This window comes from Gracilinanus agilis, chromosome 1 (genome assembly GCF_016433145.1).
Source record: "Gracilinanus agilis isolate LMUSP501 chromosome 1, AgileGrace, whole genome shotgun sequence".
In the NCBI taxonomy this organism is placed as follows: domain Eukaryota; kingdom Metazoa; phylum Chordata; class Mammalia; order Didelphimorphia; family Didelphidae; genus Gracilinanus; species Gracilinanus agilis.
Window position 1 is genome coordinate 43,594,647 of NC_058130.1, and position 27,185 is coordinate 43,621,831.

Consider the following 27,185-nt stretch of genomic DNA (forward strand, 5'->3'; position numbering starts at 1 on the left):
AATTCCTTTTTACAGTGGCCATGGTGTATTATGTCTTCTGTCTTCTGTAAAAATAGGCACACTTTAGTCCAATTTATTTTCTTCCTTAATTCTACTGGAAACAATACATTTTTTATCTGGCAATTGATTCAGAAACACTTTTAAGGGGAAAACAAAGAAATTTTTTCAATGTAGCACATTGATCCAAGATTATCTTTTTCAAAATTATACTGTTTATTCAAATATCTAAATAAAACTATTACCATTTCATGTTATTTTTAATAATAAATATACTTTTTTTCTCAACAGAGAGGACCATAATTACTGTTGCACCACCTCAAATGGATGTTATTGTTGGTGAGAGTATAGTCCTTCCTTGTCAAGTGTTCCATGATCCTTCTGTTGAGGTTGTATTCACATGGTCTTTTAATGGACATGTTATTGATTTCCAAAGAGGAGTGGCTCATTTTGAAAGGATTGGAGGAGTAAGTTACTTTATTTTATAATAAAATGAAGCAAGACAGTAGATAGCAGAAATGTGTTATATCATTATTCTTTCCATTTTTGTGTGAATGGATATTCATTGTTGCTTTATGATGCTCCATCTGCTGTGTTTTTGGTGATTTTATATATTTCACACTGACTTTTATGTTACATGTAGAATATTAATATCCAAAATGAATAAAAAAGATCAAGTATACAAAAGGAATGATGCAAGTGATTCTTTTAATTCCATAATTATCTTGCTCTTAAAATGTACAAAGATCTAGAAATATCAGAAATGGGGAACTTTTTCATGTTATTTTGTTTTTATATTCTTGTTCTTTTTATCTCCAGGAATCTGTTGGGGATTTGATGATAAGAGAGATTCAATTGAACCACTCTGGAAAATATGTATGCATGGTACAAACAATTCTAGACAGTCTATCTGCTGTGGCAGATATCATTGTTAGAGGTAAGGTAAAAGTGAAAAATATGCAAGCATATGGCTTGAATATATTTTCAGAAATTGGACAGTTTTAATACTTAACTTACAGAGCTATGAGAGGCCAAGTCCTAGTAGTGATTCAGTAACATCTTGTTATTTTCTAACCCTGGGGACTGAAGAGGAGGAAAAAAAAGGAACTTTGAATTTGAATTAATCAGGTTTGGATTATCCATTTTTTCCCATTAAAAGTCAGTATGTTGGATGGAGAATATCTCTCAGCATGAATTATGTGCTACTCTGAATAAACCAATATTCTCTTAGGGTAGTTTTATTGCATATGTTCTCTTACAGCCTTCCACACCTATATAAAATTCTCTGAGTTGGCTTTTGGGGAAAAAATTGAAGAAAGATATCTGTTTTCATTGGATTATTATTTCACTGGGTCCAATTACATGCCAGATCTGAGAGCACTATTTATGGAATAATTATAGGGGTTTCTCCATCACCCTGGTGGTATTTTATTATATTCACAATGAATGACAAGGTCATGTATATAAATACTCAGGACAGTCTAGACTTCTGGGGAAAAATCTCTGATGTGAAATGAATAGTGTTGTATATAATATTTTGTAATATTTTGCATTAGGGTTCAGATAATCACCTTGCCAAGTACACAAACAAGGAGACATATTTATATATTTTGTTGTAAGGATTGGAGTTTTAATGAACTACCAAATCAAGATGAATTGATAATCTGATATGGCTACTAAGTATGCTAAGGATGATTTTAGACTACAGCAAGGGGCATCGCTTTCTGTTACATGGAAATGATGATCTCCTTTTACTCAGCCCTGGTCAAAAGAGATCTAAATCATGTTTTGAATTGGGACATCACAGCTCATCAAATACTTTGATGATCTAGTAAGCGTGTGAAGGAGGGCACCTAGGAATGGAACAGGGTCTTGCATTCATGTCTTAAAAAGTTTAGTTGGTAAGACTAGTGATATTTATCAAGTAAAAGAGAAGACTAGGAGGGACATGACAACTGTTTGAAGTATATACATTAAAATTTTTTTGTGGTTTGTGGGGAAATGGAGTTAGAGTTACTTTTTTCTAAATACCTTTAAAATAACAGGACTAAAAACATTGAATAGAAATTGACAAGGGATAAGTTTTACCTTAATGAAAAGGTTCAAAGATGTCTCCAAAAATTAGAACTATCGAAAAATGACAATCTCAATGGGTGGCAGGTTTCCTCTTGATAGAAGTCTTTAAGCAAAGGCTAGATGTGTTAAACTAGGAATTCGTCAAGGAGAATTGATTGAACTAGGTGACAGCTACAGTCTACTCTGATTCTGAAATTCTTTTATTGTGTAGAAAAGAATCTCTAAATATATTATATGAATTAGCAGAGACTTTTAGGAAATTAATGTCCTATCTATATTCATAAAAGGTCCACAAGTTTTGTTTTTCTTGACTGTCAAGGAAAGAAAAGCCTACTCCTAACCCACACCAATGATTTTAATAGCTTCTGATGTAGTCATTATAAAACAAATATCCTTTTTACAGGTCCCCCAGGTCCACCAAATAATTTGAGAATAGAGAACATTTCAAGTACCACTTCTCAACTATGCTGGGGACCAGGTGTCGATAATAATAGTCCTATTCAAATCTATACCATTCAGACCCGGACACCTTTTTCTGTAGGCTGGCTTGCTGTTTCCACAAGTAAGAAATGATTATTACGGTTTATAAGAGCAGAATTTATTTTAATTTGTCTACAGTTAAGACATCTGGCTTATTCACCTGGATATTTTTAGTTCCAGAAATTCTCAGTGGGAAGATGCACACTGCAACAGTGGTGGGTTTGAACCCATGGGTGGAATATGAATTTCGTGTGGTTGCTGGAAATAGCATTGGAATTGGGGAACCAAGTAAGCCATCCAAATTGCTAAGAACCAAAGCAGCAGGTGAGCACTAATGTATTCTTGCAATTTTTCAACTCCTTAATTAAATGTCCATCCATTCATTAAATCATCATTTATTAAGTATGTAATAGACGATAGATATTCTCCTAGGATACAATGATATGCACAAACACATAAATTCTGTATGGATGTATGGATGTACGTTTATGTGATATATATGCCTTAATGTGTGAGTTCAGATTCCATATCTTTATAGAATGTCTAGTTAAGGGGGGCAAATTTTATGTACCAAGCTAAATAGTATTTTCACCACGTGGGGAAGTAACTTTTATGGAGAAGGAACTACATATCCCCCAAAGGCTGCCAACCAACAATCATTCAAACGGTAGTCAAGCTAGCCTTGCCTAAACAGTAAAACACTCTGAAGGAGTGACAAGAGGCAACATGTAATGAGAAGATGAAACCACTGTCACCACTTTGACCACTATCTCCTTTTAGTCTAGAATGTGTCTGGCCTAGCGCCATGAACACATGAACATGTAGAATAGCAATACTTCCCACTCAGTATCAAATGGTATTGTGATAATTTCATTTGGGGAAATGACACTCTGGATGAGACAATACTACATACTTTGCCATTACACCCTAAGGACTATGGGGTCTTTCCATCCGACTTTTAACCAAAACCTCCCATATGTGTTATCTCACCTTTAGCATATGAACTTCTTGAAAACAGAAACCTTGTCTTTTCTATTTGCATTCCTACTCCTTAGTGCAGTGTTTTAGAAGTAGTAAGCAAATAATAATTACATTAAATTCATTAGCATCAAATTTATACAATGTAGGTACAAATTAAATGTTTGAGGGAGGGCCCCTAATAATTGATAAGAATAAAGGAAGGCCACTTATAGGAAGTGAAAATAAAAAAGATTACAAATTGCCTTTCAGTTCAGAAGGAAATAGATGCTAAAAGAAATATAACCAGGTAGGAGAGCAAAGTGTTTTATTTGGTTGACATTTTGTATACATGAAAGTAAATAATATACAATAAAATTGGAAACATTGGCCATTACATCCAACACAAAACAATGGAAGGATAAACATAAAATCCTAACTTTTTACATTGAATTTGAAGTGTTATAAGCCAAAGACATTCACTCTAGATTTTTATCTGAAAAAAAGAAATACAATAGATAGATGATGTTTCTCTAAAATCTAGTTTAGTATGAGTCCATTATTTTTTTAAACCCTTACCTTCTGTCTTGGAATTAATACTGTGTATTGGCTCCAAGGCAGAAGAGTGTTAAAGGTAGGCAATGGGGGTTAAGTGACTTGCCCAGGGTCACAAAGTTGGGAAGTGTCTGAGGTCAGATTTGAACCTAGGACCTCCCATCTCTAGGCCTGGCTCTCAATCCACTGAGCTACTCAGCTGCCCCCTGAGTCCATTATTTTTGAAAGACAAAGTAGCATACAAAACAGATGCATGGTCTAAGATTAGAGAAACATTTACTCAAGTTTGCCTTCTCATGCACACCGGCTAGAAGATCCAAGGTATAATATTTAATATTTTAGTGATTTAAGCAACTACCTAAGGCAATAAATTGCAAAATATGTACTGACCTACATTTTAAGTTTCCTGCTCAATATTTCCCTCTCTAATGAAATTGAAAGGTCCGAAAAAGAATACTATCAAACAGCCTTGATAAAGTCGAGTGTTGCTTAGAAGTTATTCTCTATTGTATTATTTTTCTAGCCAAAATCCAGCAGAGAATCAGTAGATTTACAAATGTAAATGAGTTGCTGCTTGTTTCATTAAAATGTTGTAGCCAAGAATTAATTGAGCCTCTGTTGGTGCACTGAGCCATGCATTTCCATTTCTCTCAACTATGACCTACTTGAGGCTTCATTGAGCAATAGTAATTTTTTTCCCTATGCAGATGAGGTACCTCCTGAATCCATTTAACAGAAACACTAATTGAGCATCAATTGGTTCATAGCCCAGTGGCATTGGAGTGAAATCTGGCAGGAAAGTCATCCCTATCTTACTTCTTGAACTTAATCTTGTTTGTTTCATTCTTAAAATCTTGAGTTTAGGGTGCCATTTGGTCTGTTGCCTGCATCCGATTCTCAAAGTTCCCTTTATATTTAATTAGTCAGACAAAGAAGTACTCAGTTTGTTGTAGTACTTTTTATCTCCCTTGTTTACTTTATAGCAACTTATCTTGTAGAAGGAGAAACCAAAACATTTTGTCTCCAATGGTTTCCTAAAATCATCCAGAACAGTGGTGTCACTGATAGATACATTAAACCTAACAACAGGGTTTCTGAATGCATGTTACATTTCGACTTTGTTTTAAAATGTAACGTTATCCATGTTTTGTTTTTAAGTATTTTGTTAAATATTTCCAAATTACATTTTAATCAGTTTCAGGCCATACTTGATAGTATTGGGGGGATACGTGGCCATGGGTCACATACAGGTCATGTTTGAAACTTTTTTTCCAGATGCAACTGAAAGAGATATTACTCATAATCTATCCCTAAACTTTAATTTTCCAGAAGTAGGAAATGGAATCCAAGAGATATTAAATAAATTTCCCATGATAATGTAGTCCAATTAGTGTTGCAACTAGCATCAGTATAAGCTTTCTTCACTTCCAGTCACTGTCATTTTTTTCAACAGCTGACCTTTTGTCCTTTTAATATTGTCTGTATTCCTGGGCTTCTATTAACCAGACATATCTGTAATCTGACATTTCCTGGTTTTGGTAATAGCTAGAAACAGTTTTCAATGAAGTTTGCTTTTAAGCCATGCATTTTGGTGACATGTACTGGACTCTAAGAAAAGCAAGGTTTGAGTCAGAGTTCTACAGCTACTCTTTACTAGTTGTGTGGAAGAAGGTGAATTATTTTTTTCTATAAATTGTCAGTTTTCTCATATGAAAAACAGAGATAATAATGTCTAGTTTGTGAGAGAACTGGTTATAAGACCATTACAAGTCGGTTAACTTTTTATTTCTCCAAGCACCTCTATGTGGCTAACCTGCAGAAGAGGGATAGATCTGCATTTATAGTTTATTCACTGGGATGACCCAGAAGGCTATAAGTTCCCATATTACAGTGATATTATCAAACCAAGTGATGGATATAAGATCTTTTGTAAACCTTAAAATAATATATACATATTGGACAGTGTTAAGAAACTATAAGATGTATAAATGTGTAAGGATGGAAACATAGGGGATTCATAACATCTGGAGGAAAACAAATTGCATACGGGGACATCATTCTGCAACTTCTAGAAGCAGTACAACTACCCAAAGAAATAGCAGTCATGCACTGCCCGGGCTACACTCTTAGGGAAGATAGCACATCATTAGGGAACCATAGGGCAGACATAACAGCAAAGTATGGAGCTAGATTTGGCCCTATCCATGTTCTGAATTTCACTCTTGTGGAAGAGGACAATTTAAAACAAGCCTATAGCCCCAAGGGAAGTTCAGGAGTAGAAGAAAAATCCAGAGGCCAAACTAGTGAATGGCATATAGTTCTCTGAGCTAGGCAAACCTATAAATCTTGCCAAAAATGTAAATCTTGCCAAAAGCTCTATACTACCCAGTTTGCAATGCCATTTATGAAAAAGGGCATTATGGCATTATGGCACCCAGCATTAATCAATTCAGTACGTTTCTGGTTAGCACCTGGAATCTCCCCTTATGCCATACCAGTTTGCCAAAAATGCAAGATCTGTTTGTAATTCAATCAGGGAGTTTGTAGGAAAAAAAAGGTCTTGAAGGCCAACCTTTGGCATACACTCCATTTGAATGCTTGCAAATAGACTCTATATGCATGCCCAAATATAAAGGATTCAAATGTGCACTTGTCAAAATTGACAGTTTGACAAGGTGGCCAGAGATTTTCCCTTCCAAAAAATCATTTCTAGATTTGGCATATCCAATAGTATTGGCTCAGACAGAGGGAGTCATTTTACTCATGCAATACTCTGAGAAGTCTATAAGAATCTAGGAATAAAAGGGAATTATCATGCCATTTATCACCCGGAAAGCTCTGGGCAGGTGGAAAGATTCAACAGAGAAATAAAGACACTTATTGACCGAGTCTGTACAGAAACTTATCTAAAGTGGACAAATGCTTTGCCAAAAGTGTTATGGTATCTGAGAAGCAAACCTAGTGGGATCTGATTTTCTGTTACCTCAGCTATTTCAATGAATTCAAATTTCATCTTATATCTATCATATATCTATCATTATATGTCATCCATTGATGTAGACCATAATCCATATAATCTGTTTAAACTACTTGACTATTGTCTTTGTCTTCTTTTAGAGTCTTGATAAAGAGTTTATCCAATATGCTAGGGACTATTCTCATTGCTTGTTTTAATTTTTACATTAAATTCATGTCACTGTAGCACTTATACTTTATTCTGGTTCTCCTCTTTTTGTAAGCTTACACTTCTACATTTCCAATTACATGCACACACATATGTGTACATATATGCATATACATACATATTTATTTACAAAAACAATGGAGGAGTATGTTGTTTTTTGAGTTACCTACCACTTATTTATATTACACCAAATGCCAACACATAGACATACACATGCACATATGAGGCATCATGTTATAATGTATGCAGGACAGGATGTAGAATGATTATATCATGTTTTCAAGTTCAGAATCTGGAATTATAGATCTCTAAGTGGGTCAATGGATAGAACAATGGATTGTAGTTAATAGGTCCCGAGTTCAAACTCAGCCTCACATTTACTAACTGTGTGACTATGGGCAACTCAATTTATTTCTATTTGTCTTGATACCCTGGAAAAGGAATAGAAAACCACTCTGGTATCTTTGCAAAGAAAACCCCAAACTGAGTCACAAAATGTTGGACATGGATTAAATGACTAATAACAATTGACTGTGGCCAAAGCCAAGTAATTCAATCTAACTGTCAGACATTTTAATAAAACTGTAAGTTACAGAATTAATTGAACTATATTAAGGAAGGAAATTTCCACACTAGGAGTTCTCTGAATAAATAACACAGATCTATTCCTCTTATTACAAAAAAAATGCTGGTAAATATATGCAAAAGAGAGCTAAATAAATGGCTAAAATGGTAGAATTTACTGGGTGTTAATTTTAGTGAGATAATAAATAGAAATATAAAATTGCTTTGAAAAAATCTTCATTGCATGCTTAGCATTATGTGAAATGTGAAAGGGGTCATTTCTAAGAAGTTAGAAGACTTTCCCCCTAACTACAAGTGGAAAAAATGATACTTTTCGTAGAGTGAACAGATTATAATAGAAAGGACTTGTCTTTTTGATGCTCTTTGATTAGTTCAGTTTTTCTGTTTTCATGTTCATTTGAATTAATCCAAGTCATTCTTGTATTTTCAGTGAATACATTTCTCTAGCTAGTAGAAATTGTATGAGCCATTCAAATGAAATTATCCTCAATGATGAGATGAAAAATGCCTCTAAGAAATTGGTTTTTCAAGTATTATTCACTCTAGCTTGGAATTTTTAGTTAAGGGGAAATTATTTTTAAAAATTGAAAATTTCTGATGGCAAAAGAAAAATATTTTAGTTTATTAAAAAAGAAATAATTAATACACTGCCTCAGTAACATGTTTACAGCACAACTGTGTAATTAGTCTGGGAATCAGCAGTGTCACACTTACCATCTGAATGGAACATCATTTTGCCAATTAGTAGATGATGAATAATAATGTCAAATACACGTTGTTACTTGGTTTTTAATTAATCCTGAAACCTAGGTGCTCCTGTATCAATCACAATGGTGTCCTCTATCTTAGAAATTTAGAAACATGTAAACATAAATTATGCTCATTAAAAATACAAAACTATATTACAATGTCTTTACTGAAAACTTTGAAGGGTGAAATACCGAAGTAAAAATCTTCCAGTAAAACACAGATTAGGATAATGACCATTTTGCATTTCTCTTTGTGATTTAGTCCCTATAGTGGCACCAACAAACATCAGTGGAGGTGGAGGAAGTCGATCTGAACTTGTCATTACATGGGAGGTAAATTTAAGTTCAGCTAATTTATTTTGAAAGGGAAAATCGTCTGTGGGAGGTGGCAGCTGGGTGGCTCAGTGGATTGAGAGCATGGCACAGAGATGGAAGATCCTAAGTTCAAATTTGGCTTCAGACACTTCCTCACTATATGACCCTGGGAAAGTCACTTCAACCCATTTGTCCAAACATTACCTCTCTTCTGCCTTAGAAGCAATACATAGTATTGATTCTTTGATGGAAGGAAAGGGCTTTAAAAAAAGTCTAAATTGCCAGAGAAATTTGGGCGAAAGCAAGCAAAAATTAAAGTGGATCCTTTGGTCACTATTAAGGTAAAAATATGAATACTTAGAGCTATTTTTTAGGAAAAATTCAAATATACTATTAAAATGAAAAAGCAGTGTCATACAAATAATTCCTTTAAATAATATTAATCATAAATAAAATAATTATATGTATACATGTATACATATATATTTGATTATAGGCCAACAACATTATATTCCATTCTGAAAAAAAAAACACAAAAATCCAAAATTAAAATCACATATTTTTTACAGATGAGAAAGTTCTGAAAGATCATGGTACCTAGTTTTCTCATTTGACAAATGAGAAGATTAAGACTCAGAGAAGTAAAATGACTTATCTAAGGTCATGGCAAATTAATGGCAGCCCCAGAACAAAATCATAGATCTCAGAATGCTTCTTCTATTTCTACTTATTACATTGAATGCTATCTCACAAATGTTGGTGTTTGTAGGATGGAAAATGTATAGTTTTGTGTGGTTTTTTTTCAGTTGACGTTATCACTAATTGTGGTTATTGGAGTTTGATTTTGAAATTTTCAAAAAAACGTGTTGACAAAGCATTCTCTGTGATAACACTGTGATTTACAGAGCATCAAGCACACCAGTGAAAAAGACATAAACAGATTAAGATAAGCTATTTACTGTGTAGCCAACATCTATGGTGTGTAGACTTAGTCCTATAGTTTTCTTGAACATTGCTGGGGTCAGGAATATTCAGCTTTTTTTTTTTTTTTTAAGGATACAACCCTTCCGCTTTCCAGGATGTGGGTTGAAGATCAGTGAAGCAATAGAGTAAAATTGAGTGCAAATAATACATTCCATTTTGCTCTTATGTAGGTTATTTTCCAATCAAAATCTGTTCAATTCTGAAGCTGTTGCCATTCCATAATTCAAGTGCATGTACTTTCTAGCAATATTTCTTGTTTCTATTGAAATTAAATACTTGTTCAATCAACAGTCCTTGAGACTCTCTCCCACACAGAACTATTTTCACTTAGTGACATGTCTATCCAAGACACCAACTGCATTGTGAAATCTTCTAATGTTTTGGGGTCTGATGGACCATTTTCAGCATGAAATAAAGGGGCTTGTGACTTACCATTTCCCTCTGTGGTCAAAATGATCTAAAGGTTTATAGCAAATTGGTTTTAAGTAATTACATAAATTTTTTTAGCTACCTAGGAGAGGGGAAAAACAGAAATACATACACTTAGATAGATAATATCTGCATATATACACATATACACACATACTCCTACACACATACACATATATAAACATTATGATTTCAATATATTTGAATGATATATTTTGCTTAGACACAGCAAGCACTACTCAATACCCTGGTAATATGATATCCCAGACTAAAATACAAGGTATATAGTAATCACTAACCTTGCTCTCAGAGTTACAAATTATAAGTGGAAGATGCCGATGATTTAGAAAATTGCACCTTATTAGTTTCATTTTTGTTAAAAGGTAAATAAAATTAAGGCTATGCAATAAGCCTGAAGCAGAAATAAATTGACCCACTGATTATTTTTCCTATTATAAATATTTTAACTCACTGAGAGTTTCTAGATCTTTGATCATCTCTGGACTACTAAGTATATCATGTTTTTCAGTCATATGTTTTGAAACATGTAAAATAGACACTCGACTAAATTCTACCCATACTTTCAGGAGTACATTTAGTTTGTTTAGAAGATGCATACATTTTTATGGAGGGGAGGAGGACTGAAGTTCAGATAAATGCTGCTCTTTTATAAAAAGAAGTGTCTTAATAGCTTGTAAAACAAGGAGTAAATTAAGAAGGCCCCTTTTAACAGAGCCAGGAAACCTGTCACTACACAAAAGAAACTTCCATTATCATTTAACAAATGACATTTCTTTGATTAATCCAAATTGCTTCTCACTTCCCTCCACTGAAATACATCCAAAGACTGAGTGTGCAGAGCATGCAGAGCATAATGAGGAAATCCAAGAAAACATATACTGGAGACTTGATTTGTTATCCTAGCTGTCTCACCAAGTAGTCATAAGACCTTGGTTCAGCCCCTTCAACTTGTAGAACCTCTCTTTTCTCAACTTGAAAATAAGGACATTTGTTCATTTTTGTCTGTTCAAAAAGAATATTTATCCTGAATAAAAATATGTCATTGGTATGTCCTAGTTCATTCTCCTTGGATGGAAACATTTCCCCAATGACTACCAGGAGGCTGACTATCGCAATCACTAATTCTAACCCATTACATTATATTTATTTCAGCTATATATCTGAACCACGCACAAATATGTATCTTCAACCATATATATTTTAGTAACTAGGACCATTCAAAGTAGAACATTTCATACAAAGTAGGCACTTAAAGCTTTGTTGAATAATTTAATAGTCATCTAGTTGGCACAGAAGATACATATTCTCCTTTGAGTCGGAGCATTTGAGTTGTCTCAGATATGGAGGTTATGTAGAAACCTGGCCAATGTAAAAACCAAGCTTAGCTACTTACTTAACATTAGCCTCAATTTCTTCATTTGTAAGAAGAATATCTAACAGAGTTATTGTGAGGATAGTTGAGATAACATATGTAAAAAGCTTTGCAAACATTAAGTTGCATATAAGTGTTATTTTGATGAAATTTTTGTTAGACACCAATATATTTCAATTGTAGGCAGCAAGATAATTTCCCAATAACACTTTCTCAATTTTCCCATAACTACCATTCTTCTTTGGTATTTTTTATTTCAGTTTAAGAGAAAGGAATCCCTTCTTCCACCAGTGAAACTTTTGCTAGCTTTTTGGCTCTTGTTTACCTAAAAGAATAAAAAGACAGGACAGGCAAGTTCATTTGTTTGCACATGTGACATGCTGAACTTTGATCTTTCTTGACTAACACAAACTAATTTTACTTGACTAACATAAACAAAACACAACTCTTCTTCTTACTCTGATGAAATAACTAACTATCCTGATTAAATCCAAGATCATGGAAGCATAAAAATAAATGTTCTAGCAAGTATCTAAAATCCAAATAAATCCTTTCCAAATCCATTAACATTTAACTCTGAAGTCTGATCCAACTATGAAAATTTTAAAAAGAGAGAAATTAAAGATATGTGAAGGCTCTAGAGCTTGCATTTATCCAGTCCCATGTACTAACATTATTTTCTCCTCAGATACAGAAAACAAAGAATCTCCTTGCCCCCCTGCCACTTGCCATCATCTAGTAGATTCCAGATCAATAGAAAAAATTCATTTTTTCCTATTACTTAAAATCTGCCGTCAGATAAAATTGATTACTCATTTCCACTGCAGAGACAATTTCTTTTTTTTTCTTTCTATTTTATGCCATTTCTTGTAATATCATTAGGTTTCTAGGAAAGTTCCATCTTGTAGTTTCAGCATTTTTTAAAAGTTTAGTATGGATTCTACCAAACTGCATTAGCTATATTTTTAATTCTTTACTTTGGAGAAGGGAACATTATTTTTAAATATTATTCAGTGGATTGCTTCTCTTTCTAACATGACAAATTCTTCAAATTTTCTTATCCAAAGCTACACACAAAACACAGAGACTTTTTTCCCAATTTTTAAAGTGTTGGAAATATCTTTAAAAAAAACCACTTGATGCCCATTTTTTATTCATCATTTAGTACATTATCAGAGCACCAGTCTGTGTCATACTGTATGATACCCTAAGTCAGGGGTCGGCAACTTTTTTGGCTGTAAGAGCCATAAAAGCCACATTTTTTAAAATGTAATTTCATGAGAGCCATACAGTGCTCACAGTGCCGCTCCTGTAACAGCGCCTGAAAAAACATTGACTTTATGGCTCCTGCAGAAAAAGCCACATCTGGCCCTCAAAAGAGCCGACCCCTGCCCTAAGTAATAGGAGTAATAGGAGTAAAAATTGATTGAATATGGATCAGATGGAGAAAAAGAAAGAGAGAGAGAGAGAGAGAGAGAGAGAGAGAGAGAGAGAGAGAGAGAGAGAGAATGTCTATATTTCATATCTCTAAGATTAAAATATTGGTGATTGGGAAAATAATGTTGCCCTGAAGAGATACCTGAAAGTTTAGATGAAGTACAGATTTAGAGGGGAAAGTGCTGACTTCCATTATGGAAATTTGGGGTTTGATATGTCAATATGACATTAAGGCAGAGATATGCATGAAGCAATAGAGGTATGATTAATAGTCATGATAGATATTAATGATAGATTTACATTTCAGCATCATCTATTTAGTCATGACAATTCAAAAGAGTAGATGAAAACTTTAAAGAAAAAAAGTTTAAAGGAGACTATTCAGTCCAAGAAAGAACCTTTTATTCCCCCTCATATTTAATGGGATAGGAGATACTTGTTCAGTCAAGAAAGTAAAATAAATAATCAATAATTTGCCTTAATTCAATAAGCATATTGATTCATTTATAGTAATTTACTGTGAATAGGACAGTTATAAGTATTAGCTAACTGGGGTTCAAAGTCCATTGGAAAGCAATGAAAGTCAACGGAAATGGTAGCTGAATGGTTTTGTTGTAAAGGATGGTATTGAAAACTCATAGTTATGTATATTAAGCTATCTGTTCAATACTGTAAAACCCTTTAGAGTATTATACTGCATCTGAGGAGAATAAGTAATTTTTTTTATACTAAACATATTGCCTCACCACACAGAACATATAGTCAATATGAGTGGATGTTTTTAAAGATGTCAGTAATAAAAAATAAAGAACTGCTTTTAAAAGTAACCAAAGCAATTATAGGAGGGATTATCATCATAATCATCATAATCAGAGGATTATATACTCAAGAAGCTAAACTTTGTAATGGATTTTAAAGCATAGGCAGGGATTTTTTTTAAAAGACCAGAAAGAACAGTCCAAGCACAGAAAAAAGTGTCATCAAACAACAAAAAAAAAGGTCTAAGGCTATAATACATGCTTAGTGAATAAAGATTTGGCCAGTTTATTTAGAAAGAAAGAAAACAGAGAGGAGTAAAGGAAAATAAGTACAGAGAAAAAGAATTATTTCATAATGAAGGCTGATATGGGGAAAGCAACAACATTTGAATTTTATTTGAAATACAATAGAAGGAAATGGAAGACTTTAGGTAGAAGATTGAAATGAGCAAATTCACATGGAAGAAAAAAATATTATTGCCCTATGAGTAATAAAATGGTCAGTCCATTTTTAATGATGGCCTATAATAGTGACATTAGTGATAGTGGAATATACAGGAGGGATAGATAAAAGGTATATCTTGGAGATGGAATTGACAAAACCTGATTACTGATTGATTGTGAAATGTGGTAAAGAGAAAAGAGTCAATATACCTCCAGAGTAATGAATAGCACACTAATTGAATGGCATTGTCAGAACAGAACTCATTAAGTCAGGAAAGAAGAACTTGTAGGGGAAAATAAATTATTTCCATGGCTTTATGAAACATAGTAGCTGATATGCTTGGGACATGCATATTGTGTCATTGTTTGAGAATATCATTAACAACAGTATTTGGATTTCACAAATCAATTAGCTTTCCAAATCAGAAAATGTTAGCTACAATGCAATCTAATAAGAACTTTATGTCCCATCTTTCACTTGGAAGTACAATGTGTAGTGAAAGCCAAGTTGAACTAGAAGTAAAGAAAAACATTTACTCAAATTTCTATCAGTCAACTAACATGGAAGAAGGAATGGCAGAGGGGAGAGACTTGAGGCCAGGAGACCAACCAGGAAGCTACTTTACTATTCCTGAGATAATAAGAGCCTACAGCTTATTCTGGTGGCACTATTGGAGGATATAATAGAGAGTATATTAATTGAATTAAGAGTAAGGGTAACAAAATTAGAAACAAGATTTGACAAATGCTTAAATTTGATGAATGAGAATGATAGATAGTGACATTGATGTTTCCGGGCTAGGAGACAGTAAAAGTGGTAACAACAACAATTATAGAGTAATTTGGAAGAAGAAAAAGACTGGGGGGAAAATATAACAAGGATTGCTTGAGACATGGTAAGTCTATGATGTATCCAGTTTGAAATCTCCAACTAGTATCCATCGAGCTGGATGGATGTTCTATATAAATGTTCGTATAGTTTCTTTACCTTTAGATTCTATTCTCCTGGAGTAGAGGAATTTTCCCCACCTTCTCTTTATGTAGTCAATTCTTAGCTCAATCCCTAGCACATAGTAAGTGCTTAATAAATCTTAGTTGACTGATAGAAATTTGAGCAAATGTTTTTCTTTATTTCCAGTTCAACTTGGTTTTCACTACACAACATTGTACTTTTAAGTAAAAGATGGGAAATGAAGTTCTTATTAGATTGCATTGTATCTATCATCCATCCATCCATCCAGAAATATGAAATCTAAAGTCAAGAGAGAAGTGAGAGGAGAACAGATAGAACCAACAATCATATATATAGGAATGATGCTTGAAACCAGGGAATTGATTATTACAACATTGGAATAGCATATAGATGGAGGAATTTTCTCAGGATGGAGCTATGGAGGACATTCATTTCTGATAATAAATGCAAATTTCTTAATCTCTGGACCTCAGCTTTTTGCCCCTAAAATAGGGAAAATAATGCTAGTAGCTTATCCACAGGGTTTTTGTGAGGATCAAATGAGAGAATGAATATGAAACTGAAGCTTTATACACATTTTTGCTACCTATTTCGTCTTCATAGGTGTGTATATTTCTACATATAGATATAAATTTGTTATTCTAGATCCAGTGGCTTGACTTCTCTGAAACAAAGCATATACAGTCTCACCGTTTCTTCACTCATCTTTTGAGTGAATTCTCTGTTAAACATTGTAACTTTTGTTCTAGCCTCCTCTTAGAGCATAAAGAAACCTTAAAAAGAGTTTTTCTGTGTGCTCAAGGCTATGGGAGAGTGGAGTTGCCTACAACCAATAATTATCTCCAAAACCATTTAGGGAATCAATGGGTATTTTTGGAAGGAAAGTATGGTTCAGGGGGATTTAGTTTTTGTAAGGGACATGTCTAAGGGGGAAGAAGAGAGGAAAAGGGGGAAAAAACTTGTATACAGTCAACCCCTAGAATTTTTGTTGGAGTAAGTAACCACTTAAGAATAAATACATTTTGGACTTAGAGTGAAATGATAATGTCCAATGGCTCAAAAGTGACTTTGGACTCTGTGCATTGACACCAAATTAGCTGCCAGGGGAAAAATAGTTGTTGAAAGTCCAACTCTACGTTGAATGCCGAGAAACTATATATGAAAGTCCAGATCCTGAAATATCCCATTTCAGAAATAAAAATTTGGAAGAGCAGAGCTCAGTGTGCTATTAAAAAAAAAGAAGTTTTGTGTTATTTATCTGCCATTTATTATACTATGTCCTTTTAGGAAAAGAGGCTACATAAAGAAGGAATACTATGAAGAGTTTGTATAGTGCTTTAAGATTTATGAAGCCCTGTTAAAATATTATTTCTTTTGATCCTTACAGAAATCCTGGAGAAAAGTTCTATTGTTATCGTCATTTTAATGATGAGAAAACTGAGGCAAAATATTAAATGATTTTGCTAGTCCCACAGCTACAACTTTACTAAAGTTATTCATTATTTCAACTAGGTTTTTAGTTCATTCTCTAGAATTCTCCAAGTATACCATCATATCATACAAAGAATGATAGTTCAGTTTTCTCATCACCTACTTTGATTCCTTCGATGTCTTTTTCTTAATGCTAAACCTAGCATTTCTAATGCAATATTTAATAACAATTGTAATAATAAGCATTCTTGCCTAACCTCTGATCTTTTGGGGAAAGCTATTAATTTACATTGCTGATGGTAGCAAGTAGATACTTATTATTCTTTTTAAGGAAGGGCCATTTCTTCCTAACCTTTCTATTGTTTTTATTTTCTATCTTATTTTATTTTATTTTATTTTAAACCCTTACCTTCTGTCTTGGAATCAATACTGTATATTGGTTCCAAGGCAGAAGAGGGGTAAGGGTTAGGCAATGGGAGTTAAGTGACTTGTCCAGGGTCACACAGCTGGGAAGTGTCTGAGGCCAGATTTGAACCTAGGACCTCCCATCTCTAGGCGTGGCTCTCAATCCACTGAGCTGTCCAGCTGCCATTCTATTGATTTTTTTAAAAGGAATAGGTGTTGCATTTTGTTGAAGACTTTTTATGCATCTATTAAGATAATTCTGTGATTTCTGTTAATTTGGTTATTGATATGGTCAATTATTTTGAAAAATTTTTTAACATTAAACCAGCCATGCATTCCTGATAAAAATTCCACCTGGTCATAATGAATGATCCTTGTGATATATTGTTGCTGTCTCCTTGCTGATATTTTATTTACAAATTTTAAATCTATATTCATTAATGAAATTCACTCATAATGTTCTTTCTCAATTTTTGCTTTTTCTGGCTTATGTGAACAATACCAGATATGTGTTTTAAAAAGAATTTGGTGGGATTTTTTCTCTATTTTCCCCAAATAGTTTATATAGTATTGGGATTAATTGTTCTTTAAACGTTTAATAGAATTCACTTGTGAATTCAACTTCCCCTGTTGTTTTTTTTTCCCTTATGAAGTTCACTGATGCCTTGTTCAATTTATTTTTCTGAAATGAGACTATATAATTTTTCTATTTCCTCTGTTGTTAATCTGGTCACTATAATCTAAGTGAAATGAAATATAATATAGTATATATAATATATATTGTATATATTATATATATAGTATATATTATCCATTTCACCTAGATTATCAGATTTATTGGCATATAATTGGGCAAATTCATTATTCATTTTTGATACTGATAATTTGATTTTCATCTTTACTTTTTTTTAAATCACATTAACCAATGCTCTATTTTATTTTTTACTTTTTTCATAAAACCAAATTCTATTCTTATTTATTCATTTAATGGCTCTCTTAATTTTTATTAATTTCTCCTATGATTTCAAGATTTACAATTTTCTTTAATTGGGTTGTTTTAAACAGTTCTATTTCTAGAATTTTTAGGTGCACATCCAATTCATTGATCCACTTTTTCTATATTATATTGTTGTAAACTTTTAAAAATGTAAATTTTCCCCTAAGTACTGCTTTCTCTGTAGTGGATAAATTTTGATATGTTTGTCATTCTCTATCAAGAAACTGATTGCTTCTATAATCTTTCTTTGACTCACTCTTCTTTTAGCATTAGAATTTTTAGTTTCTATTAATTTTACTGGTATTTCTTATTGATTATAATTTTTATTGCATTATGATCTGAAAAGAATGCCTTCATTATTGCTGCTTTCTGCATTTGGTTGTAAAGTTTTTATGCAATAGCACATTGTCAATTTTTGTGAAGGTGCCATGTACTGCTGAAAAGAAGGTATATTCCTTTCTACTCTCATTCAGTTTTCTCCAGAGATCTACTAGTTCTAACTTTTTTTTTTAAATTTCATTCACTCCAGTCTTTACTTTTTGGTTTGATTTATTTAGATCTAAAGGGGAGAAGTTGAGGTAGCCCACTCTATATAGAGTCTATACCATTTGGTACATATATGCTTAGTATTTATCTTACTTTTCTGTCTATGGTATCTTTTAGCAAGATGCAATTTCCTTCTTTGTCTCTTTTACTTAGATGTTTTAGCCTTGTCTGAGATTATGATTGCTACTACTGCTTTTTTTTTTATCTTCAGATGATGTGTAATAAATTTGGCTTTGGCCCATTACTTTTACTCTTTGTGTTTCTTTCTGCTTTAAATGTATTTCTTGTAAACAACATATTGTGGAATTCTGGTTTTTTAATCCCCTCTGCTATCCACTTCCATTTTATAGGTGAATTCATTCCATTAACATTCACAGTTATGATTATCAACTTTTTTTTCTCCATCTTATTTTCTCCTTTTGATCCTGCTCTTTCTCTCTACTTTCAGTCTATGCATCCGCACAGATGTTCTTCTTTTAATCACCCCCCCCCCATTTCCTGGGTCCTTCTATAGCCCCCTTCTTTTCTTATTCCCTTCCTACTTCTCTATAAAGTAAAATAGGATTCTCTACTTGAATAAGTATGGTTGTCATTCCCTCTCTAAGCCAAATTCAATGAGAGTAGGGTTTAAGCATTGCACACAAACACCCTATTTGTTCCCTGCACTATAATATTTTTTCTCATCTCTTTAAGTGGCATAATTAGTCCATTCCACCTCTTTCCTTTTTTCTCAATACAATCCTCTTTTTTCACTCCTTGATTTATATTTTCATATCATGTTATTATAATCAGCTTACTCCCACACCCTCTGCCTATGTATACTTCTGCTAACTGCTCTAATACGGATAAAAAATTTAATAACTACAAGTATCTTTCCATGTATATAAACAACTTAGCCTTTTAAAATTCCTTAAATTTTCTCTTTCTTACCAACCTTTTTATTTTTCCCAAGAGTCTTGTTTTGGGACATTACATTTCAGTTTAGGTCTGGTATTTTCATTAGGAATGCTTGGAAATATTCAATTTTATTAAGTGGCCATTTCCCTCACAAAAGAATATACTCAGTTCTGCCGAGTAGGTGATTATGGTTTCTAAACCTAGGTCTTTTGCCTTCTGGAATGTCATATTTCAGTCCTTCTTATCCTTCATTGTGAAGGCTGCTAAGTCTTTTTTAATACTGACTTTAGTTCCATCACATTTGAATTTCTTATTTCTGGCTGTTTGAGATACTTTCTCTTAGGTTTGAGGTCTCTTGAATTTTCCAATAATATTCTTGGGAATTTTTATTTGGGATTTTTTTCCAGAGATTTTATATTTTAGTCTCTTGTTCAAAAATATCAGAACATTTTTCTCTGGCAATTTCTTATAATATGATGTCTAGGGTTTATTTATTATTCTTTTTTTGGTGTGGCTTTCAGGAAGCCCAATACTTCTTAAATTCTCTCTACTATATATATTTTCAAAGGTCAGTTGTTTTTGTCAATGAGATACTTTATATTCTTATTTTTTAAAATTTTTGTTTGTTTTGTTGTCTCTTGATGTTTCTTGAAGACATTAGATGCTAGTTTCCCAGTTCTAATTTTTAAGGAATGATTTTCTTCCATGAGCTTCTGAACTTTCTTTTCTATTTGAATTCTACTTTTTATGAAACTCTTTTCTTCATAGGATTTTTGTGCTTCTTTTTCCATTTGGCCACTCATAGTTTTTGAAGTTGTTATTTTCTTCTTACTTTACTTTCAAGCTTGAGCAAGAACTCCCAGGTAGGCCCCTGCTATGGGCTGTGCTTCCCTCTCACCCCAGTGAACCAGATTCTCTCTGCCTCCTTTTCAAGTTGTTTTTTCAGGAAAGTTGCTTCACTCTGTCCCCTTGTTGGTTCTTTTATTCCAGCATTCATTTTGAAGCATTATTTAAACATTGGTTGGAGATGATTCCCCCAGTGGTTCAAGCTTTTGCTTCTCTGCTAACTTTTTTTAGAAAGGAAAATCGTAATATTTTTTCAAACTTTTTTTTTTACTCTCTCACCAAGGTTACATTCTTTCTTTTTGAAAATATTTAACAGCTTATTCAAATAGTTTAGCTGGAAGACTCCTAAGTGAATTGACTCTTTTCCTCAAATTTCTTCTCCTTTTTCTAGTCTATCCTCTAAAAATTGCCCAAGTGACTTCCTTAAGGTAAAGACAAAATCATGATCTCCTCTGAGCAGTGGTTTCATTACTTTGAAGATAAAATTTATATTCCTTATAGTTTAAAGTCCTTCACAACCTATCTCCACTTCAGTATTTATTAACATATAGCCACCCTTTCTAAATTCTATCTATTACTTCTTAATAATATACATATATATATAAATATTTATGTCATCTACATAATCTCTTGATATTGCTTGAATTTATGCCCATGGCTTTACCATCTAAAACTATTTTTTTTGTTGTTACAATATATTTCTTCCTTAAATGTATTTTCCAATGAAGTTTTCACCATTCTCCCAGGTCCCCACTTTTAGCAATGCCTTGAAGTTGTCATGTATCATGGTAAATTTTTGATTTAGGTTGAAGGATCCCAAAAGATTCTAGTTAAATTTTTTCTACTTTGTCATCCTACAGTAGATGTTGGCACATAAATGATACATATATTGAGGCTATTTTGTTTCTATTCATTGTGAGAACATTCTCTCTCTCTCTTTCTCCATATATATGTATATATGTATACATATATATGTGTGTGTGATATAATATATATGCATATATTATTTATATAGATATAGATAGTTCCATTCATCCACTAGGACTTCAAATCATTGTTCATTCTACTAAGGTTACACATTTACACTAGATACTGAAAAAACTTTATGAGTGTTTACATTCTTTTCCCTTCTTTTCCGATATTTTTCTCCCTTTCCATTATCACTCCTGATACAGACATGAACTGTACAAGCAGAAGAGTCATTTAAAAATTTTTTACCTCTTTCACTTATTATAGTGTCTAGAATTATTTGAGAGCAATGAAACTTTCAGTTATCAATCTCTTCAGAGTTAGCTAGACTCAATTTTGTACAGACATCATAGACTATTTCTAAAAAACTCATAATCAAAGATTTTCCAATGACTTAGCAGCCTCTAAATCATACATTCTGTTGGCCTGACTTTGGAAAACTCATAATCACCTCCATTATAACATCATGTAGTGGATTAAGACCCTAAGCAAAGCTGCAAATAACAATTTCTATAAGCTGGAAGAGGTTTTTCAAAATATACAAATAACTTCATTTCATGTTAGGGGTATCTGGTTATATTATATCTATTATACATTTCTAAATATCAGTATATTTATGACTTATGGATTACTATAGTTCTTATATATGTTGTGCAAGTCTTGCTAAAATGTCATTCAAAATTTCATCTACTTTTCCAAATGTATTTGAGAATCTCAAATCAGAAACTTCCCAATTTAACCAAAAAGAAGATAGTCAAGAGATATGTATTTTATTTATATTTTTGACACTAATGAGTTATGTGATTTTTAGCAATTATTATAAACTCATTGGACTTAAACTACAAAGTTATAAAAGGGTTAAAATAAATGATTTCTATGTTCTCTTACAGATCTAATGTATGATTCTAAAAATAGGTTAAGAATTCTCTTTAAACATTCTTTTAAAAAGAATTTATTTTCTCTACAAAAGAAATATAAAAGAGGGATAAAAGGAGAAATGGCTCTTTGGAGGAAGAGGAACTGAGCTCAAGTTCTGGCTTGTTTTATTTTTTGTATGATCTTAAACTAGTCGTTTAATCTTGTTTTCCTCAATTTAGTCATGAATTTAGACATCAGTAACTTTGATGTCCCTTCTGGCTCTGAATCTTTGACTTAAATGCCAGATAACCAATGTGTTTATGTATACTTTTAGAATAAATGTTAAAGAATATACTTTCAAATGATCAATAGTTGACTGACCTCTGCCCAAAGTCAATCCCAGAAGAACTGCAGAATGGAGAAGGATTTGGATACATCATCATGTTTCGGCCAGTTGGCTCACTTATGTGGACTAAAGCGTCAGTGGCTTCTGTGGAAACTTCAAAGTATGTATACAGGAATGAAAGTCTTACATCTCTCTCCCCATTTGAAGTAAAAGTGGGTGTATATAATAATGAAGGTGAAGGGACATTGAGTCCAGCAACTATTGTCTACACAGGGGAAGATGGTAAGTGTCAAGCTCTCCTTGAATTATCATATATGTTTTACATTTGATTGTAAATTATGAAAATGTCATCTATCGCTCCTTTCTTGTGATTATAGAGCCCCAACTGGCCCCAACTGGAGCTTCTGTACAGAGCTATTCATCCTCTGAAGTAGACATTACCTGGAATGCCATTGCTTGGAACAGAAGCACAGGACGGGTCCTAGGTTATGAGGTAGTATTTGTTAAGTTAATACAGGAAAAGTATAAAATATTAACTGAGATTTCCTAGTCCAGTCATCTGCTGCAGGTTTTTTAGGGCACATCAATTAGCCTTAAAGGCCACTAAAGACACAAAATTTATGAAGTGAATTTTTCCTATGAAACAGGGATTCTTAAACTGTGTGTATTTTTATAGAAGTGTCTCCTGTAGTGAAACCTATGGAGCCATTTTAAGAATAATGATTTGAATAATATTAAATGAATAATATTAAATAATATTAAATGAAATGAATAATATTAAAAAAGAAATAAAATATTTAGAAGTAGTTAACTAAATAATTTTTTAAAGTTCCTAGACCACATATTAAGAATTTACCTGCTTTAGAGAAGGATGCTATATTAATTTAAGGAGAAACTTCTATTTCTTTCATCTTTATCTTGTTTGGTATTTTGAAAAGAAATAAATATAGAAAATCCAGATTCATGTCTAGGATCTGGAGTGTCTCCATTGGGGACTGAAGGGAAATCACAATCAAGCAGATAGAGGTGATATGACTTGCCTGACATATAATAACCCTTATGCCAAATTCATGCTACCTTGCCTGGTTCTTCAATTTGCAGGTTTGTTTACTCTTTTTGGCAGTGGTTGATGGTTCATGGAAAAAGAAATTGTATATATTATATATGTATATATAATTTGCATTGAAATGTAAGCTCAGTGAAAAAAAGGAAACTGTCCAACTCTAGCAAAATTTCTTAGATCTAATGAGAACTTAATAAAATATTTCTTCATGAAATTATCAGGTAATACTTTAGCAAGCAGACAATATTTTAAAAGTTATAATAGTATAATTAAATCATTAAAATGATTTTCTAGTTCTCTGAACACTTTACAAAAATATTTTATAATAAGAGTCATAGTATCCAGATTTTAAAAGGAAAAATTAAATGAGATACAAATAGAAATAGATGACAAAATAATAATAGCAGGGAGCTTTAAGTTTCCTCTCTCAGAACTAGATAAATCTAACATAAAGTAATAAAGAAGTTAAGGAGATAAATAGAACCTTAGATGAGTTAAATATGATAGATATCTGGAACACCTACACATGGTTGAGGCTAGTAATAGATCTAAGCCTGAGTATATGCACAATCTGAACATAGTTTCTGGTGAGACAACAATGGTTTAGAGAGAACAAATATTCTAAAAAAGTCTACTTTAACACTCATAATACTAGAGAGATATTCCTGCTTTCTTGGGAGGTGGTGGCACTGGAACAAAAATTTCATTGGGAATAACCAAGCTGGGAATACTTGGTTTTGAAAAGTTTGTGGTCCTGACAACAGATTGTGTCTGCTACCTAAGGACGAATCTTATTTAAGTATGGACCTGGTAAGTATGTTACCAGAAAACCAGACATGTTAAATTGATTAAATTAAATGCTGATAGGACCATGGAGAAACAAGTCTAATATTTCATTGCTAGAGCAACTGACATTTTTTTTTAGAAAAGAAGATGGAAATATACAATAAAAACTAAAAATTTGCTTATGCTCATTGATTTTAGGATCCCATTACTAAAATCAGGACTTAAAGGCATTATTGAGAGGGTAATATAAATATGGCAACTATTTAGATAATTTTCCCAATCATTGCATTTGTATTATTTCATTATATGACAAAATAATTTGAAATAATACAAATGCAATGATTGGGAAAATTATCTAAATAGTTTATTATATCTGAATGCAATTGATTTTGTTGTATAATTAAAATAGCAAATGTTGGAAACAATGAAAATAAGGGAAACATGAAGAGATGAAAAGAGAAGTAAAGAGAATAATAATAGATATACTATAATCACATTGAAAAATCACAAAACCAAGAGGAAAAATATTAAAATAAAACAAATAAAAAAGGAACTTGAAAGTAGAGGATATTTATTTTACCATACAAACATAATGAAATAATTTTAAATGAAGTATAAGCAATGTGGAGTTTGTGTTTTTGCAAATATTTTTACACATTTGTTTATTTAAATATTTTTGGTGGTGAAATGACTACAAAGTACTTAGTTAAAATTGAAAATTTTCCTTATGAATAATTTCATAAATATTTTTTCTTATGTATTTCAAAGAACCCAGTTTTTAATTACTTTTACTAAATTGAATTATATACTATATTTTTGTCTCTTCTTTACACGTATTCATACTTGGTGTTATTACTTGACAGTTTTAAATATAAAATATTCTGTTTTTCTTAAAGTCTTAAAGGTGGATGCCTCCAACTACTACCCTTCAAACAAATTCACAAAATATCTTGAAAGAATGAGCTTCCTATTCTTTATTTGTAATAAATAGGTCTTATACTGGACAGAGGACTCAAAGGAAACCAGTGCTGGTAAAATCAGGGTCAGAGGAAACGTAACAACAAAAATCATCACTGGGCTAAAAGCTAATACAATATACTTTGCAACAGTGAGAGCCTATAATACTGCAGGAACTGGGCCTTCAAGTGCTCCAGTCAATATCACTACTAAAAAATCTCGTAAGTATTTCAGTAAACTCCATACATAGGTAGATTTCATTGGTTGAAGATAAAAAATAGCTAGATAGACAGAACTAGACTTTCATCTCTCATAATAATATGGTTAATTGATTGGCTTTTTATCTTCTGGAGATGACTAAAGTGTTCTATACTCTTGCTGTAGACTAATTTAGAATTATATTCCTGGTTATGAATTCTTCAAAGAAAAATGTACCTTATGGCCTACAGGTGACCCTGGAAACCCAAAATTTGGAATCTGTTCTATATATCCAATCTTCTTATTAAGATTAAAAGATCATATAGGTCATGTGTCATACCTTAAAGTATTTTTTTTCTTTTTCTATTTTTGGGTTAGTTCCAATTTCAAGGATGGATATGAACCATAGGACAAGTTTAGGGAATATTTCCTAACTGAATTATCTGAAGCATGGCCAAATTTTTGACCGTATCTAGTAGCTAGTTGAGCTGTTTTAGATCACTAAAAACTTATCTTTGAATTGTCATAAAGGAATTTTATAACTGGTGCCCTAATGTAGTAGATAGGAAACTGACAACAAAATCAAGATCTAGGTTCATATCTGATCTCTTACTTTTATTGTCTGTGTGATGTCTGGCAACTTGCTTAATTTTTTGATGCTAGGTAACTCTATGGTGCAAAGTTCCAGAAAAAAGTGCTGACTTGCAGTGATTGAGAGGAAAGTTTCCTCATCTGGGAGCTCCCAGTTACCCACAGTAATAAAATAATAGGTCCTATCTGCTCTCATTTGTTTTGTTTCCTTTCAGCCTTCCAACAACTCTATAAAGTAAGAAACAAAGACATTATCAGGCCCTCTTTTACTCTAAGAAAATTTAATTGCTGAGATAAGTCATCTTGAAAGGCAAAATAGTGTAAAAGTTAAATGGTTAAACTATGATTCAAGAAGTCTTGGGTTCCAATCCTGATCTGTCTGATGCTTAATAGTTATATGGTTTTGGACAATTCTTGTTCAAACAAGTGGTACAGTGGATAAAGCCCTGGCATGGAGTCAGTAAGATCTGAGTTGAAATCTAGCCTCAGACATTTACTAATTCTGTAACTCTTGACAAGATACTTAACCCTGTTTGCCTTAGTTCTTCATCCAAAAAATGATATGAAAAATATATAGTTAGAGAATTTTGTACCTTGAACTTCATCCTCCAGAAGTCCTTCAGTATTTCCCAGAATTCCTTTTAATTTCTCCACCACTTTGCTTGGTCACATTTTATATATAGCTATGGGTAACTCTCTCTCTCTTTTCTTCCATGTGTGCAGCTAGGAAAAGCAGGCTTTTTACTCTAGCTTTTTATGTTAGTTATTATTAATAAATCTTGTTAAATATAATACTTTAGCGATATTGTATATTAATTTTAATCTTAACAATTAGGAAATTGCATAATATTCTAGTTTCCAAGATCATACCAAATTGAGTCATAAAGACTCAGAAGTGATTGAACAAGGTGGACAAGTCACTTAATGTATTGATCTTCAGTTTTCTAATCTGAAAGGGATGATGACATGTTATGGGAGA

General features: G+C 32.6%; 1 protein-coding gene across 1 annotated transcript in view; it reads left to right on the forward strand.

Moving 5' to 3' along the window:
• Window positions 1–27,185, forward strand: part of LOC123247107 (contactin-6-like) — a 302,957-nt gene that overhangs the window by 249,096 nt on the left and 26,676 nt on the right. The window contains exons 11-18 of the mRNA XM_044675908.1: window positions 289–464; window positions 817–934; window positions 2,477–2,635; window positions 2,728–2,877; window positions 8,846–8,916; window positions 22,659–22,893; window positions 22,989–23,104; window positions 25,452–25,638. Coding sequence (XP_044531843.1) covers window positions 289–464; window positions 817–934; window positions 2,477–2,635; window positions 2,728–2,877; window positions 8,846–8,916; window positions 22,659–22,893; window positions 22,989–23,104; window positions 25,452–25,638 — 1,212 coding nt within the window. The remainder of the gene's footprint in view (window positions 1–288; window positions 465–816; window positions 935–2,476; window positions 2,636–2,727; window positions 2,878–8,845; window positions 8,917–22,658; window positions 22,894–22,988; window positions 23,105–25,451; window positions 25,639–27,185) is intronic.